Here is an 18,724-nt window from a genome sequence, read left to right as displayed (position 1 = left end):
ATAAATTGTGGCTTATTCACAGTGGATTGTCATACAGCAGAGAAAAGAGGCTATATGCCACAATGTTGATAAATCTTAAAAATACATAACTGAGTAAACAAAGCAATAATATCCTTTAATAAAGTTTAAAAATAAGGAAAACTAAAGGATATAGTGTTTGGAAATACATACATATAGAGCAAAACTACAGAGCAAAGCAAGGACATGATAAACACAAAGCCAACATATTGCTATTCTCTAAGGGGACAAGGAAAGAACCTATAGGTCAAAGCAACAGCACCGGAAAAATTCTAGTTCTGAAACTGGGCAGTGGGTATGTAGGTGTTTATTTGATTGCTGAAATATACATACACATATATACAGAATATACATACATAAACTGGTATATGCCCTTTTAAAAAATAAAGACAGAAAAACTTAACACTGGTTATCTTCTAGGCAGGGAGGACTAGGAAGCGGCCTTCTCTGTTTATTTTGCACCTTTTTGTGATGTTTGAGTTTTCCATTAATATATACTACATGTTTTTTAAAAATGACTAAGCAGGAGTTACCTGCATACATGAGATATGGGTTACTTTTTAATGTTCTTCTTTATACTTTATATTTGGTCTAAAAAAAAAACCAATAAATGCTATTTTACATTTTCTAAAAAAGAAATCATAACTGATCTTTGCAAAAACTCACTTATCTAGCAACTCACGTCAGGTGGAGCATATCACCTAAAGCAGTTATCAGGAACAGGGAATCTGAGTATGTTTGACAGGCAAGGATACCTGCTTAAAAATATTGAGTGGCACGTACAGACCAGAAGGTAAATTCCATTTTCATGCTAATTTTTTTCTATTTTTGTAATGTGACTATAATTTTACACAGAAAGCAAGCCTTTAAGAGATCTCAATAACCAATCACCAATCGCCAATAACCCATCTAAAGGGACAAATGTTTTAAAAGAAAGTATCGCTGCTACTAATAAATTTACTTTGCCAATAATTTATATGCTTATTTTTAATAACAAACTGATACAGTTCAAAAATATCTTACTGTTACTCCTTCATGTTCTTTCTTCACATGTCCTTTGTTTTCTTGAACAGGCTTGGACTCTGAAGAACTCAAAGTCTGTACATTTTCTACCTTTTGACCTAGAGATTTGGGGGAAAAATTTACAAAATAAAATTTCAGATGATAAAATTAGAACAGGATTTTTATATATAAGTAATTAATCAAATTTAGATATTCTAGGATATGTAAAAACAGGAGTTATGGATCTGGCAAACTGGTAGCCTATGGGTCAAGTCTACTCTATAGAATCTTTGACCCACAGAGAGCTTTTAAGAGAGTGGACTGAATGCTATTCACTATAGCCAACAGGTCCACTTAGCACATTAAGTTGGCACAAGGGAGGGCAACAAGAGCTCTCCTGGGGGCCTTCAGAAAGGGATCTCAGAGGAAAGTTACCTGAGTTGGGCAGGTGAACTGACAGGAAAATAGAGCGGTACGGTGGCTCAGTATTACTCAAGAATAAAGATTGGGGAGAGAAAGCAAAAATAACCAGTATCAGTAATAAAAAAGGGAATATCACCACACAGCCTATAAAATTTCAAATGATCATAAGAGGCCAATAAATTTGAAAAAAAAATACATCAATGGAACAAACTCCTAGAAAAAAACATCTTAATCTAAATCAAAATAGGAAAAGGGAAATCTTAATAGTCTTAAAATGATTTATAAATTTGAATGGTATTTTAAAATCTTCCTAGAAGGGGCGCCTGGGTGGCTCAGTTGGTTAAGCGACTGCCTTCGGCTCAGGGCATGATCCTGGAGTCCCTGGATCGAGTCCCGCATCGGGCTCCCTGTTCGGTGAGGAGCCTGCTTCTCCCTCTGACCCTCCCCCCTCTCATGTACTCTCTCTCTCTCATTCTCGCTCTCTCAAATAAATAAATAAATCTTTAAAATAAATAAATAAATAAATAAATAAAATCTTCCTAGAAGAAAACTTCAGGCAACTGGTGGATTCTATCAAATATTTCAGGGGGGAAAACAATCACAACAGTTTTACACAAAACCTTTTGGAGAATAGAAAATCTTTCAGATAATACATCTCTCGAGTTATTTCTTAATTGTGTTTTCTTATTTCAAGAAGATTTCTAAGAGGGAACACTTGCCTAGTCTTTTGATGAGGCTATGAGATAACTTGTTGATAAAGAAGCTGGTTTATTTCTTACTTAAACGATGAAACTAGAATTAAATGATAAGCACGCTCACTGGCACCAGACACAACTAAAACATGCGCTTTCCCTGAAAAATATGTCGTTCACTGTTTTCAGGTCTAGCCATCTGCCTCTTTGCTTTCCACGTCCTGTTTTGCTGAAAGGTGTCGGAGACACTGTGTAGATGGATGTTATCACAAATTATTGTCTTCAACCTCAGCAGAGGCCACAAGCTGCTAATAAACTTTCTCACAAGTTTGGCCAGTCGTCCGTGCTCACCATCAACTTTTATGGCTCTCCTCACACAGCCCTTTCCCACATGCCCCGCCTCTGCCTCCCCTAACTTTGCTGCTCTCCCTGACCCTGTGGTGTAGCATTCTCTGCTTCCCACCTACTGCAGCCCCTCCAGACTTCTCTCCAGTCCTCAAACAGGCTGCTCTTAAAAGAGGTGCACCTAACTATATATAATTTACATAAATGTAGTAAAATAAACAGTGAAAATATTTCATTGCCAGAAGTCACATCCTTGCAATCAACTTAGAAAGAAGGTTCCCTTTAGGGTGAGAATAAATGCAGAACGCAATCTGGTGTGCAGCTCCTTCCCACCAGGATCTGCAGTCCTGTTAAACGGAAGTGCAGCTACTCCGTACCCTGTGGAGAGTCTGAGCACGGTGGCTCCATGACGTCAGGCGTGCTGCTACTCCGCATGATGTGCGGCTGCTCTGCCACCAGGCAGCCAGATTCGGCGGCAGGTGCATTTTCTGACTGCTGACATTCTTCCACTTCTGTGGGCATGAACACAAAACATGCGGAGATGTATTTCAATATTTTTAAAAATAATTTCACCACTTGAACCAACCGATTCTAAAACTGTAGTTTTAGATACTCCCCCCCAAAATTACACAGTAGGATAATCTGCATTTACATCGTAAAGTTTTCTACACTTGTTAACAGTAATATTCCACTCCAAGAATACATTTTAAGTTCTGCAAAGCATTTTGTTTTTCCAAGTGAAGGAAAAAAAAGAGAAAAAGCTGCAGAAATGGTTGAGAACTATAAAAGTCACTTGGAATTCTAGGGACAGGCATGCCAAGGAATGAGAGAATGAGGCGATACACGGAATAGGAATTTACATTTGAGGAGAGTAGCAAGTCACACACACACCCCTCTCTAGGAAATGGGAATTTCAACTCTATTATTCCTTTTAACAGATAAATGCACAACTGTCCAAAATAAAATACTGTAATTATTTAATAGCTTATAACACCAAATGCGAAGCTGAATTAATCACTAAAGTACAAAAATGACCCACTGGTATTTTTAGAGAATCAATACATAAATGCCATAAAGTAGAAAACCACAGATGAGTACTGACCACTGGACAATATCAGCTACCATTATTACAAAATATATTCTCCTAGAGGATGAGTTCTCTATTCTCTATGTGGCTCCAGAGAGGTCCCTCTAAAATTAAGATCTGCCTGCAATACTTCTCTCCTGCCGTGGTTCTCCATCACTGTACAGTCAAGCCCGTGCTCCTCACAGGGAATACAGGGCTACCCCTGACCTCACCCCACAGATGTGACCCCCCACAGGAGCTCTCACTCACTTTAGTCTCCAGCAATCCTGCCCACCTGCACCGGCTGCTCTCTCCCTCCGGCTGCTCACTCCTCCATGCTAACCTCAGACCTGTTCCTGCCTGCCTCCCTGCCTCCTGTGGGGACGCTCCTCCTACAGGACTTGCCATGTGGCCCTGCATAGGAACCCCACCAATGCAGCCCTCAGCAGACTCCACACTCATGCAGAGAGTCATGAAACTTTATGTCGATATAGCTAGAACATATTTTCCAAAAATTTTAATTAGCTGAAGTTTCACTCCTTCTAAAAAGAGACAGATCAAAATTCAGCTTGTATCATCTTACCTGGCAGTGTTACCCACTTCCTCACCTGAAATGAGGCTCACTGCCCATGTGCCGCCCTCAGTCTAACCTTTTACTCCCAAGACGAGCCAAAGCGCAGGCTCTCCCTAATCAAGAAGCTGTAACGTGGAAGATTCTAAATGTAATACACCGGACTTCAACAAAAGGTTGCTGCTTTATTTTTACTATCCAAATAAAAATTCCATTTTAAAGTACACTTACACAAGTTAAGAGACTTCAAAACTATGAAATTTGTGTAATGCTTCACTTATAATTCAGAGTACCGGGCCACGGTCTAAATTTAGACACTCATGGGAAGCTGAACTCAGGGCATGAGCAAACAAAGGCCAAGGTAGCAAGAACACACAGAGCCATTAAAGCACGTCTTTCCCAGGCTGTCTTTGCCCTTCTCTTCTCTTGAATGGCCAAGAACTGTTCATTTTCCCACAGGGAGACACAAGACATTTATACATATCTGTGATCTCCCCACATGTCCCCCAGCACAGACTAGGCCCTTTTCACAGCTCTGCTTCTAGGCTCTTTGGCTTTAGGCAACAGAAGCCAGATGATGCCATGGGACCAGCCCCTTCAGGCTGTCTTTATTCATTGTTTATTCTAATTATGCAAGACACTGAAACCTTCTGGGTAGTGTTTATATTTGTTAATGAACCTACTTGTTAATCTAATATCAGTAGGGGGAGCCCAAGAGCTTCCTAATTCTCTAAAAAATAACTGGCAAGTGCCAATTTTTATGGACAGTGGGAAAAGAGGGTTTTATTCACTTAAAATGATGCCAAAAACTGGTAGATGTTGGTTTCTGGGCTAGGAGCAGAAACAAATAAGAGCAAGGCCAACACTGGCAGCATCTTTTTAAAGATAAAGAACATCGCCATCTGGTGGGATACAGGACAGCCACAGCACTATGGCTTCCAAATTCGAGTGTCCCCACCGGTCCTCAACACAACAGACGGGCAAAGAGCCTGCCATCACCAGCTGGTGTGCCTTCCCAACAGACTGGCCTAATGCAGCTTTAAGGCTTTGTTTTTGTAAAACTGTTGGTAGGGACTTCTCAGATGGAGCAAGTCCAAGCCCGCAGAAATCACCAGAAGTGGTAAGGATGGGCGCATCCATGATGAGGGTGGGAAGGAAGAGGAGAATCGCAACGGCAAACGTGGGTTAGGGCTGCAGTACCACTGGTGCCCTGAGCGACTCCTACAGGCGACTGGTAAGTGATACCGTGCGGAAAAATAAATTCTTCTCTCACAATTAAAGCTCAATTTCCTGATTTGCAAATGTACATTTCTTGGCTTTTTCTCACACTTTCTGCTAAGTATATACTCAATATATGTCTTGCATAATGAACAAATGAATACAAAAAACATTTTCTTGGTACTTTTTTTTTTTTTTTTAAACAGTTCTTGAGCTCCCTCTGCTGGCTTTTTATTTGTTAAGAAAGCTCCTTGTTAACGCTGCTCCCATTCCACAGTGTCGTCTGGAGCAGCAGCTTTCTCCTAACAAATTAAGACCATTTTAACACTGATATACAAATATCAAGATATAGGATTATCTGATAATCAAAACAGAAATGAACAATCTAAGTTATATAAAAATTACAGTATACATTCTGGTAGATCTAACGAATTCCATTTTGAGTATCACACAATTTGTTTGAATCACTAGCTCAGGCTCACCAAATCATTCACTTTCTCTCAAGCATTGCTAACCCAATAACCCAAATTTTAAAAGTACTAACCTTCTAGCTTCTTGAGAGTGTAAGTTACACACAACACTACTACTAAATCATTGCTTTCTGACACCAGGAAAATGACCAAATTAGAATTACTTCATTTTTTTTCCCACTGAGAGAAAAATCCACATGATTAAATTAAGTGCACAAAGTCTTTAGAAACTTCTCTTATTCCAGACGTCTGACTACTTTTCAAAGCAATTTCACTCACTCTTTAATCTAAGGCTTCCTTAATCAATCTTATTAAATGAAGTGAGACTCATTCTTCAATTACTAAAATTCTGGGTTCCACTTACCCCTCATACAGGGTTGCAAAGGCAAAATTAATAGTATAATTTCCTTTTAAAGCATGGTACATGATACTGACTTGACCCTATAAAAAACATAAGAGATGTAAATCAACTCAACATCTTGAGGTTTCTTACGAGGTCCAACTGTGAGCTAGCCCAAACCCAGACAACAAGCACTTCCTGATACTCAAGTACTACCTGCAAGCCTGAGAACCAGAGGCAGAAGCACCTAAACGAGGCTTTCACTTAGGTACCACTGAGTCTCTTTTAGAAAGAGGGAAGATCATTGATCCTCTAATTACAAGTATTACAATGGCCCTAAAACAAAAATAAAATCTATCATCTGCATGGCCTATAAGCACTGATTGAATGATAAATGTGCCAACATAAAAGCAGTTAAAATTGCAAAACAGCTGGAAAGAACTGTTCCCACAAAGGAGAAAGAGGAAAATCGCCAAAACTGCCAGTTCTACCTCCCACATGTTTATGTAGCTATTCATATAAATGGAATACAGGTGGTTATTGCTTTCCAAAAAGTCTGATGCCACCAAATAGAGTCCTAAAGGGACTAGAATAAATATAATAGTGGCTGAAGGTAAGTAATTCTCTATTGTTTGTATTACTTAAAGCAATTTTGGCATGCTGTATAGTCATACAGACTAGAAACAAAACAAGATATGTTAACAAATGAAAACAAAATTAGCAATCATTTTTATAGTAAAGACCTTGTGGCCAGAAAGTCAACATTAATAGTATCTGCATACTAATGGATAGGTGGATATAAATCTACCTATATCTATACTTAGCAACAGGTGAGCAAGATATGCCAACACACTAGGATTTAAATTGGAACACAAATTTAATACACTAGTGTGCCAACCAGTGAGAATGTACAATCTAAGACAGGATTGATATGCACTGCTCTTGGCCTAGTCTCTTGAAAGGACAATCCCAAAGGAAAACGTCATCACCTTAACAGTAAGGAACAAATGGCATCAGACTAAGGCAGAGCTCGTTACGGCAGTTGTCAGATGAAGCACAGGGAACAGCAGAATGTTCTCAATGTCACTATACTGTTCAGTCCCTTTACCCTTTGTTCTATAAAACCAGAAATAAGGAAGGCAAAGGCAGGAAAATACTGACTCAGCATGTCCTGCTTTGTATCACTCCAAATCAAGGTCTCCCAAAGTCAGCACTATTGATACTTTGGGTCAGATAATTCTTCATGAGGGGGCTGTCCTGTGCAGCCGATGAGGCTGTTTAGCAGCACCCCACCAGATGCCAGCGGCACTGCCCCAGCTGTGCCATGTCTCTAGACACTGCCAAATGTTCCCTGGGGGGCAAAGTCAAGCCCAGTTGAGAACCACTGTTCTAAACCATATTTAACCTCTGTTGGAACTATGTACCTATCCATGGGAATCAAGAATCTGTGTAAACTAAAATGTAACAGCGAATGAGAAAAAAGTTTCCAAAATGAGATTATGAACAGAAACAGGTTTCTTGTGAAAAAATATTTTGGACAAACTAGTAGAAACCTTTATGAAATGGAACAGTATGGGGGAAAAAATGGACTGTGAAAAACAAAAACTTTCCACCATGAAAAGAACTCCTTTTGGGTGCGTATCAGCTATATATCAGCCAAATAGAAAGCAAACTACGTTAAAAAAAAAAAAAAAAAGCCAACTACGTTAAATGCTTTATTAATCATTTCTAGGCAGTAGCACTTTTCTGAAAACCAAATTATCAAGTAGCTCATGAGTAATTTAACTGACTGGTGACCATCTTACCATTCTTACTGTGTTTCACCTTTGGTATTTACTAGAGAAAAGTATTTTCTAAGAAATGTACTCCTTAGTCTCAATAAAATGAACTTCTTCCCTCATAGTCTGCTAATTAAATAATATGGTATCTTACATACTCATCAGGGAAATTAAGATTTGATTCTGCTTTGCTATACCACCATATGGCATAATTCAGTGCTACAGAAAGTCACAAGCAGGCTATCTCTGATACTAAATAAATACTAATCAATAATACCATCTTTCTGAAAAGAAAACATGAAAACATGTCCCTCTTTAGCATGAAGATTCAGTTCATTATAGAATCATTGAAAAGTAACTGGACATGGGCTTAATTATTCACTGTAGAGCAAAGGAGATCCGTTGTTGAGGGGTCTATGCCAAAAATCACCACTTTTGGTGCTATAATGTCTTAATAATCCAGAAAAACACTGTGTGCAAACCACATGTGGCTAAACTCAATTTTAATTGGCTGGAGCACAAGAACAATGTTCCCCTTGTTTTGAAAATTGTACTTTCTAGCATCTTTTTTTACCCAGATCTTAATAATCAGTGTGAATCTCCATAAAATTATTATTTTGTATATGATTATGATTTATTAATCCCAAGGAGTTCTTGCCTATATGAATCTTCCCGTTTATCCATTTTGGGGAGGCACAGCAAGCATTTGGACACAAACATGCTCAAAACTTCTGTTCTGCAAGCATTGTACAGAAGGCACAATGAGGCAGTCATCACTGTTAAAAACTATGGGCCACAAAATCCTGTATTCTCTTAACTGGGAAAGCAAAGACCAGTGGTGTTAAAGAAATAAATTTTTCTTGACTGTTTAATTGTTACTAAACATCTAACTACATAAAAACAATGATTAATATTCACCGAAAATAAGCGCAAAGTGCAACGGCCAGGTACGCATGCGTGGTGGGGGGCTGGTGGGGTTTAACAAAGGAAGCAAGGCCCAGCAGCAAGCGGGAGAAGCCCGGGGACATGACGGACACAAGACACAGCATTACAGTACCTGACAGCCTGTGAGAGCAAGAGGAGTGAGAGAGACCAGGTAAGAGAGCGCTCACGGTGTGAAGGAGGAGCGGGACGCTTTTAGTGGCAGGCAAAGCCTCAGAAAGGTGGACACAGTTGCTGATAGACTGGCTTCGCTTGGCTTCCAGGAGAAAGAAAGTAACATTTATGTCAGAAGCACATCAGGATCTTTCACTTTTTTTTATGGCTATTTTTCTGGTCTTCCTTTCAATATTTAAAGGAGGTCATTTTATACTTTAAAAGAAGTCAGTACAAAGAGTATTTAACCATAGTCTCTAAATACAGCCAACCTTCAGTCATTCTCATGACATGGGAGAATAGACAATTCACAGATAATCTTATTTTAGAATGCTTTACATGTTTAGCTTTCCTTTTTTCCTGCTGTGTATCAGACCCACATTTGGGTTGTTTATTTGGGTGGACATTATAATTACTTTTCCCTTCCTAGAGGACACACATATGAAAAGACCGTGCGGGTGGGGGAGGGAAAAATCAAGCCTAAGATTAAAATTGCTTTACAAATAATAAATAATTCAAAAGTTGGTTTACTGAGAGCTGACTGTATTCAAAAGCAAATCATTTAGTAAATTAAATGACACATAAAAGTCAAGTTGAACACCGAAAGATTTGGTATTTGGAAAAAAAGGCAAATATCTCCATGAAACCCATCCTTCCATAACACATTTCGTGCTTATTAAAATCCATAATCTCTTAGTATGAACTTTATGATGCTCTTAAGTTTTCTTTTTTTTAATAATATTTTATTTACTTGAGAGAGAGAATGAGAGAGAGAGAGAGAGCATGAGATGGGGGACGGTCAGGGAGAAGCAGACTCCCTGCTCGATCCGGGGACTCAGGATCATGACCTGAGCCGAAGGCAGTCGCTTAACCTACTGAGCCACCCAGGCGCCCCACTCTTAAGTTTTCAAAAGATTGCTAGTGAAATGACCATTTGAGAAAATGGATAAACACAGGAAGAGAATACACCTCATATATATGAAACTACCATCAGTAAGATCACTTTTATCCTTAAAACTAGGTTAAAGGTTTACTTGCTGTTCTATTACTTTTACGTGATTTTATTTCACATTAATGAAATAGAAATACAAATGAGAATGATACATTTGCAAGAGTGAAACAAACTTTTCACTTCTTTGTGTCTCCCTGGGCCCCAACCTCTGGCTGTCAAATTCCCAGTTCTAACTCCCACATCTAAAGTGATTACAGTACACTTCACAAATGGGTAAGATAATATTTAAGGGAAAATGACTCCCATGCGAATGTCAAACTGACTTACTTCAAATTTCCTAAAAGATGTGTTCATCTCTCAAGGTCCTTTTATAAATGAAATGATTATGCATTTTCCCGAAACTGATCACTAGTTATTTTAGAAATAATAAGACTTAGAATAATTTTTTTGTGTGGAAATTGATTTGTTTTAATCACTCATTTTAGACATCTAAAATTTTAGCATCATTCACACTCAGGAACAAAGTTTTCCTTTATAATTCTTTAAGACTCTCTTGTTAGTTCCTTTTAAGTTGCAAAGTAGTTGATTCTCTGTTAAATTAATTGTCATTTCCCTACTCTGCAATTGATTATTTTATTATTTCCATCTTACCACCATCACTGACATTTTCTCAATCTAAGTAGTCTGTAAAGCAAACTATAATATAATAATCTTAAATTATTCTTGTATTGAGATTAGGAAAAAAAAAGTCACTTTCAAATGAGTCTTTCATAATAAGCACTTTAATGCTAAATAAAAGTGGCAAAAACTAACTTCCTGAGCTGCAGTTCTCTCATTAAAAGGTGGCCTCCACACAAATCAAAATCTACCATGAAATTATTCTAGGCCTTTTTTAAAAGATGGAAAGGAGAATTATTACACAATGTAAAAACAACAGAACTGAGTAAAACCAGTTTATTTATATAGTGACTATTAGTCTATATAAATTAATTTTATAAAACAGCATGATATAATAAAATCTTCAGAGACTGTTGTTTTCACAGGCAACTAAAAAAGATAAATGTGTAAAATAAAATAGGAAATACATGGGGTGCTGGTGGAGCATGTGACTCTTGATCTCAGGGTTGTGGGTTTGAGCCCCACCTTGGGTGTGGAGATTACTAAGAAATAAAATCTTAAAAAAAAAAAAAAAAGGAAATACATATGTGTGTACAAAATACATAAAGGTAAGAGACCCATCCAACTCAATAGCTCTTATCCCATTATCTTTTAAAGGTTATGGTTCCAAGTGTTTTTAATTTAATTAATCCTAAAAAGGCCAGGTTTATGACTTTAAAGTGACATAGTCTAAATACCTTTAACGTGATTTTGTAAAAGTTCTTATTGCTGCAATGCCACGGTTTTGACACCTGAGAACACTGATGAACAGAAGCTCACTGGCATAAATGCACCGAGGATTATCGAGAACAATATTGGTGCCACTATCGTATTGCTGGTCTGAAACACCTGCTGAAAAACTAAAATACAATGTCTTCTATGGCTGTGTTTTAGCCTAGTAGGGGAATAAGGAGCATGCAATATACAATACTTTGCTGCTCATTAAAATGTGAAAGTAGAGTTTTACACAGTGTTTTGAATGATCATTTTTATTATCATTACAATTCTAGGGCCCTGAGGGAGTCTGGGCAGTTGAGGCATGATGCCACTTTGTCACAAACTTTTGCTCTGATCCAAAGATGGAAGAAAGGAATTTTTAGGAGTTGGAACAAGAATGGAAATCATTGAGTAAGCCTTCCCCAAAGTTGCCTGTTATTAGGAACTGAGTCTCTCCTCAGGGGAGAGATGAAGGAAAGCAGGAGAAGCAGAACAAGAGGTGAATGTAAATAAGGTGATAATTATCAACAAATGCTATGGCAAAGAGCATTAGACAATTAGGGTTAAGGTATAATATATTTTCATAAAGACTCCAACAGGATTCTAAGCCATCTGTACGAAGCCTTTACTAAGCACTGTAAGATACGCTGAGTGTAATGACTCTGGTTTATGACCAGAGGATATTGTGACTTTCTGTAGTTAACATGCTGAATATCGATTATGACAGCATGGTATTACTGATGTGAAAAACTACAGGAAACTCAGATAAATTTGTTTTAAATGTAGTTACAGCCTCAAAGTCACTGGGGGGAAGGGGCTTTACTTGCTCTTATTAAATACTGGATATAAGCTTACTTTTTAAAGATTTATCTTTTGGTTTTAAAGTGAAGTGTAGCAAACCAGTCCAAAAAACTGGGGGTTCTTGGTCAAGTTCTTGTTAGTTCTAACAGGCTAGAAGAACAACAGCTCCAGGCATGTAAAGCTCCCATTTCCTAAAAGAAGCAAAACACTTAAATATCCCCCTCCAGTCCTGCAAACTAAGTGCATTATTCTCTTTTTCTTTGTTGGAACAGTGCCACACTAAGATTAACGCTGCTCAACAATAGTAGTACAACTGTGTGATTACTGAGAATCTATTTTCTTCAGGGTTCAAACAAAATATCTATTTTCTCTCTTTTGCACAGGTATCTCACTCAGCATTAACATCTCAAGGTCTTTTTCACAATGAAAGATTCAGAAATAAGTATCAAAAACAGATTTGAAGAGTAACCAGAACAGACAACTAAAAGATATGGAAACATCCCATTTAATAAAAGGCCATGTATTTGAGTTCTGAGTGGAATTTTAGAACTTTTAAAACATTTTATTCCTATAAATCCATTTACAGATAGCAACTAGACCTTAGAGAAACATTTAAATAAAGGTTTACCCGTTGCTTTCTGGCGAACGATATTTCTTGCTTTCTCAACTCCTGGTGCCCCAGATGTGGTGGCACTCCTAGATCTCATTGGCTCGGTCACATCTGGGTGGCTCCGCCAGCTGAGAGAAAAGGATCTCCCCACAGTGGTTCCTTTCTGAGAATCTAGAACACAGCCTGATAAAGGATAAGACAAGAAAAATAATATAAAGGCTGAATTCATTATCATTCATTCCACAGCTTGTGTTGCTCAGCAAATTTCATAAATACAACTGTATATAATCAGCAACTTCTCTTGTTGCAAAATTAGGTACCACTTCTCTGCTTTCCTCTCATAGAGCTCTGGTTAAATATTTCAAACGAGTGGTCAAGGATCCAAAAGAGATAAAGGAGAAAAGAGAATGAGACAGAGATTTCTGCACAGGTAATGTGCTGGTGGCTGCCCCCTGTGGATCATTTTCACACCCAGGTTCCTGAGAGTGTACTTTGTTTCCACAAATCCAGTGCTTAGAAGGCAAGTATTTCCATAATGAATATTTAAATTCATTTTTAGAATAAAGCAATATAATAGATAAATCAGAAATATTTGCCATAGTCATTAATTAAATAAATTCATTATCATTCCATAGTGTTTTTCAAATTGTTTACCTTCCTATAAATAAATACAGCCACTCCCAGACTGCAGCGAAGATATTATAAGAATCAGTCACATTAATTACATGTCTGTATGGTTAAATAATCACCATAGTTGGTTCATAGCTCCCCACATCCACATCCTCTGTGTTCCTCTCCCACAATGATCCTGGGCTTCATCACATGACTTACTTTGGTAGCAAAATCAAGCAAGCAGAGATATGAAATGCACTTGAAAATCTGGGCTTGCCCTGTTGCTGCTCCTGGAACCCTAAGTTCTCACAAAAAAAGCCTGGGCTGGCTTGCTGGGTGATGAAAGGTTTATGGCCAAGTCCCCCTACCACTGCCCCAGCTGACAGCTGGCCAACTCTAGAGCTGTCTAGCTGATTATTTGACAGCCTAGCTGACTGCAAACACAGGAGTGAATCCAGCAGAAGAACTGCCCAACTGTGTCCAAACCAAATTGCCAACTCATAAAATCATGATCTAAACAACTGGCTGTTACTGTAAGCCACTATGTTTTGGGGTGATCTGTCACACAGGAAAAGCTGATACAGTCTATAATAAGGCTATTGTTGAGGCTGTAGTCTACCCACAGCAAGCAATGTATACCTTATGAATCTTTGGAGGAGAAACTCTGCCCAGATTTTAGGACCAGGAAAAGCTATGTATCACCTAAGCTGCGGATTTTCCCCTTTTGTAATCTGTGATCCTCTGCTGTAACCCTGTGAAGATCAGAGTCAAATCTAAGCTTGCCCCCCTCCCCCCACCCCAGCAAGCATAGGAAGCTCTCCGGCATGCATTCTGGCATTTTAAAAACTCCTGCAACTCCACCCCCTTTAATTTTGCCCCAGTGTCCTTATGCATTTTATCTATTTTATTTTTATTTTTTTAATTGTTTTTAAAGATTTTATTTATTTACTTGAGAGAGAGAGAGAATGAGAGAGAGAACACAAGAGGTGGTAGGGTAAGAGGGAGAAGCAGATTCCCCGCCAAGCAGGGAGCCCTATGCAGGACTCAATCCCAGGACTCCAGGATCATGACCCAAGATGAAGGCAGACGCTTAACGAACTGAGCCACCCAGGCGCTCCTATCTATTGTATTATAGGTACTTCTGTGAACTGCCTCAAAATCTTTACATAATAAATTGGAGTACAAGTGAATTAATCCAAGGACTGTATCATAGCCTTAAAACAGTTAAGGAAGACAAATTGTTGTCCCCAATAGAAACCACCACTAATGTTTTCCACCTTGATCTGACTCTAGCTCTCAAAACAATTTTTACCCAGAAACACAGAAAAGGTCAAAATGACTCCTATCTGAAACATTTAGGATTTTTCCACCTATCTTAAGCAGGCAGTAGAATACGTCTTTCTAGTGTGCTGCCTGGAGCTGGACTTGCCTAGCTTTGATTTCTGGCTTTCCCACTTCTTAGCTATGTACCTTGAATGAGTCCGTCAGCACCAACTCTCTGTACTTCAGTTTCTCTATGATACTTGGATGATAACTCAGATGTTAAAGAGTCAAGAGAGAGAATGCATACAAGCATGAGCCATTATTATTATTGTTGCTACTACTGCTACTCCCCTTCATCTTCCTTCTTCATTCACAGCTCCTTCATAAATTCATCATCCTCATTAAGAGGACAGAGGGCTACAAAACACAGTTCAACACCGCCATTAAAAAGACACCGCCTAGGGGCGACTGGGTGGCTCAGTTGTTAAACGTCTGCCTTCGGCTCAGGTCATGATCCCGGGGTCCTGGGATCGAGCCCTGCATCGGGATCCCTGCTTGGCGGGAAGCCTGCTTCTCCCTCTCCCACGCCCCCTGCTTGTGGTCCTCCTCTTGCTATCTCTCTGTCAAATAAATAAATCAAATCTTAAAAAAAAAAAAAAAAAAAAGACACCGTCTATATGGCTGGTTCCGTTTTTTATTAAATTCCACGCATATTAATTGCCTAAATGTATAGACACACACTCCTCCTCAATCTCAGATATCTGGTGTTACTCTGTAAGAGTGGAGGTACCTTTGCCTCGCTGCTTCTTTTCCTTTTGTTCACTTAATTTGTCCAGAGGTAGGTTTGTCATCTCAACTCCGTAAACCGTTTTCGCGAGCACTGCTGTCAAGGAGTCCATGATGTTGGCCCACTCATTTATGAGTTCTTCCCATTCCGTGAGGGAGGACAGCACGCCAAGGAAGTCATCCCAGAGCTCTCGGGAAATGTACACACAGAGGTTTGCTCGGATCCACGCCACCATGAGCGTCTAGAACCAACCAACAAGAGAATTGAATCACCCTCATTTGGAATAAGAATGATTTTTAACAAAATATTTTAAATTGCTATGAATAAAATGAACTTTAAAATAAAGAGCACTTGATCTTGTTTTTCTTTTAGTTTCTCAAAATTCATTTGATCAACTGTAACCAGGATCTGAGCTACAGAGAAATCAGTTATCACCATGAACAAAGCTACTGATTCAAAATCCCTCTAGTGTCTGTGGCTAGTGCTGGCTGTAACTGGGGAAAGACAAAGCTCTCAGTACAACTGTTCTATTTCTTGAGACAGCTCTCTCTCTCTCTCTCTACAGTGGCTGCTTCTAGCCTCCTCTCCAGCTCTACCAACTCCTCTCTGCTTTTTAGTAGATGAACTCACTGCAGACTTCAGAGAAAACAGAACTCATTAAGCAAGAATGCCCTCAACCTTTACCCACAAGGCACAGGTGTTTGCCCAGCTTCTCCTCCATCTGCAGGCTGTTAAGTGAAGGGGGGTTCCCACTCTTCTATGTTTGTTCCCATCTCTGCTCTGAACCTCCTCCTTGGTCTTTCTGTTTCCAGTAACCCTGCCTCTCCTTCTTCAGTCTATCCTACTTCGCCAGCAACTCCCCATCAGTATTTAAACATGTTCCAAATCTACCTCATCTTAAAAACAAAAAAACAAACAAAAAAGTTCCCTTGAGCCCAGATTCCCCCCTCTAGCTAGAACTAATTTTAAAGCCAAATTTCTTGAAACAATGTTCCACATTCACTGCATGTGCACCTCCTCATTTCCCAGTCAAGTGACTGCTCTGGCTTTCTCCCCTCCTGCGCCACCCCACCTCTGCTGGGGTTCTGGTCTCCATTCTCACAGCTCCAGTTAACACCTGTATACTGTTGACTTCTGAATCTCCATGTTCAGCCCAGACCTCTCTGGTTTCCTGAACTTTTCTATCTGCATACTAGAGAGCTCTACTTGCATGTTCTGCAGGCACCTGTTAATATAACATAAGAGTAAAAAGAATTCAATGCTTCCACTGAGATTCTTCCAGTTCCTCGACTTAGTGTCTCCTGCTCCTGGCCTTTGCATGTAGTCTTCCTTCCTCTCTTCCCTTCTTTTTTGCCTCTTTAATTCCCATTCCTCAGGGCACAATGTGGACATTACTTCCTCCAAGGTGTCCCTGACTGCCACTCCACCTAGCCTCCAGTAAGTACCTCCATACACACAGTTGTCTGCATTTCCCTATCAGAGTACTTTCCTTAAGAGTCTACTTACTTCTCTGTGTCCCTCCTCTAGCCTTATGGTCCACGGCACTATGAATGGTCACATGGGCAACGCCACCAGACAATTATGCACATATTTTGGATATTTCCTTACCTTGAAATGGCCTAGTTCCTTACCTCTGCCAAAATGTTCCACATCCTTTAAAATTCAAAACAAAATATATCTGCCTTGAAAGAAGTGCCAAGTCCTTCTCAGGTGAGCCCCAAAGGCTTTCCTAATCTTACTAGAGGGAATAGTTATATCCAAAGTCTGTGCAACTTCCCTGATCTGTTGTCAGAGCTAACTGTGCTCCTTAAGGTGCCAACCTGCAAATATTTCTGCCCATCCCAGATGCAAATAGACTCCCACAGTCGATGGAAGTTGTCCTATGCATGTGATAGGGGCAAACTGGCTTTTTAATTACAAGAGAAATTTTTCTTTAACATACACATAGGAAAACTCTGAGAAATAGAAAACACTTTATCATCAGGCAGGTCTGTTCCAACCACTTGAAAAATCATATTTAAAATGACCCTTACACAATGTATCTGTTCTCTATGTTTCAATTCACATTTACCACACTTTTTAAAAGGGTAAAAATGTGAAAGTTGAGCTAAAATCATTAAATATATTGAAAACAAGGTTTTAAATATTCATACTGAAAATGATTCTAAGATGGATGAATGTAAAGGAACAATGCAAAAGAAAAAGCTAAAGTGATTTTATCATTTATTCTTACTAAGACCTTATTACATATATTCATTATGACTAAAATGCCATCTTCTGTTTATTCCATTTTACACTCCTGTTTTCAAAATGAGTTGGAGGGCATTACCATAAAGTGCATATACACAATAAAATTAATAAAGAGTAGATCAAAGAGAATCTCAGCAGAGTAAGAGGAGAAAGGAGAGACTGGTAATGCTACCAGTGCTCAGCCTCACGTCTGGTTACAGCACTAGCTTAAGGTTAAAAGCAGAATTTTCGTGTGGTAGAAGATGCCCTGTGCTGGGAATCTTGCATTGGCTTCATGTTAATGACTAATTATAAAACAAGGACAGAACACAGACTTCTTGCAGCTTATTAAATTCATCTTAGCAGGGGAGGAGCAAGATGGCGGAGGAGTAGGAGACCTAAATTTCGTCTGGTCACAGGAATTCAGCTAGACAGGGATCAAACCATTCTGAACACCTACAAACTCAACAGGAGATCGAAGAAAAGAATAGCAACAACTCTCTGAACAGAAAAGTGACCACTTTCTGGAAGGTAGGACGTGCAGAGAAGTGAATCCGAGGCGATATTCGGGAGCATAGACAGTGGGGAGGGGGCCTCCATTGGCCACTTTTGGCAAGTGATAGAGCAGCAGAACATAAAATCGGAACTTTTAGAAGTCGGCTCTGCTGAGGGACGTTGCTCCAGTGGCTAAGCAGGGGGTGGAACCCTCATGGGGACAGTGTGGTCTCAGGACCCCCAGGGTCACAGAAAGACCAGGGGTGCCTCAATGCGGCAGAGCTCCCACGTATCGGAGCGGGAAAGCCGGCTGCAGAGACAGAGCTGAGGCGCGGGCTCTCAGCTCGGGATTGCCATAAACCGTGATCTGCAGCACAGTCGGGCCACTGCTCTTCCAGCAGGGACCCAACAAGCAGCAGATCCTGGGAGACTCTCCTTCCTCCCCTGGGAGGAGCGGCACGGGAGCGCACCGCAGGGATCTGCTGGGTTTGCAGATTCCACACAGGGTTGGGGGCCAGAGATAGAAACGCTCGATCACAGGCCAGGTGAGCATGGAGTGCAGCGGGAGACCGGGGAGACGGGA

At 39.7% G+C, this 18,724-nt stretch overlaps 1 protein-coding gene across 14 annotated transcripts in view; it reads right to left on the bottom strand.

Moving 5' to 3' along the window:
* The window catches only part of RALGAPA2 (Ral GTPase activating protein catalytic subunit alpha 2), a 327,287-nt gene that overhangs the window by 191,247 nt on the left and 117,316 nt on the right, over positions 1-18,724 (bottom strand). For 13 of the 14 annotated variants that reach the window (XR_010405762.1, XM_064572731.1, XM_064572744.1 and 10 more), the window contains 5 exons: positions 15,421-15,658; positions 12,774-12,938; positions 8,981-9,121; positions 2,858-2,992; positions 1,042-1,139 (listed from right to left, as the gene is read on the bottom strand). Coding sequence is in view for 13 of the 14 variants with exons in the window: in XM_064572731.1 (XP_064428801.1) it covers positions 1,042-1,139; positions 2,858-2,992; positions 8,981-9,121; positions 12,774-12,938; positions 15,421-15,658 (777 nt within the window). In the remaining variant the exon portion in view is untranslated. The remainder of the gene's footprint in view (positions 1-1,041; positions 1,140-2,857; positions 2,993-8,980; positions 9,122-12,773; positions 12,939-15,420; positions 15,659-18,724) is intronic. The other variant, XM_064572740.1, reaches the window with a different exon arrangement.

The sequence above is a fragment of the Mirounga angustirostris genome, unplaced genomic scaffold (assembly GCF_029215605.1).
Source record: "Mirounga angustirostris isolate CCGP_5_RB_7025 unplaced genomic scaffold, mMirAng1.0.hap1 SCAF_10, whole genome shotgun sequence".
NCBI classification, from domain to species: domain Eukaryota; kingdom Metazoa; phylum Chordata; class Mammalia; order Carnivora; family Phocidae; genus Mirounga; species Mirounga angustirostris.
The sequence above is the reverse complement of the archived record's forward strand: the minus strand, read 5'-3'. Positions and strand labels throughout refer to the sequence as shown.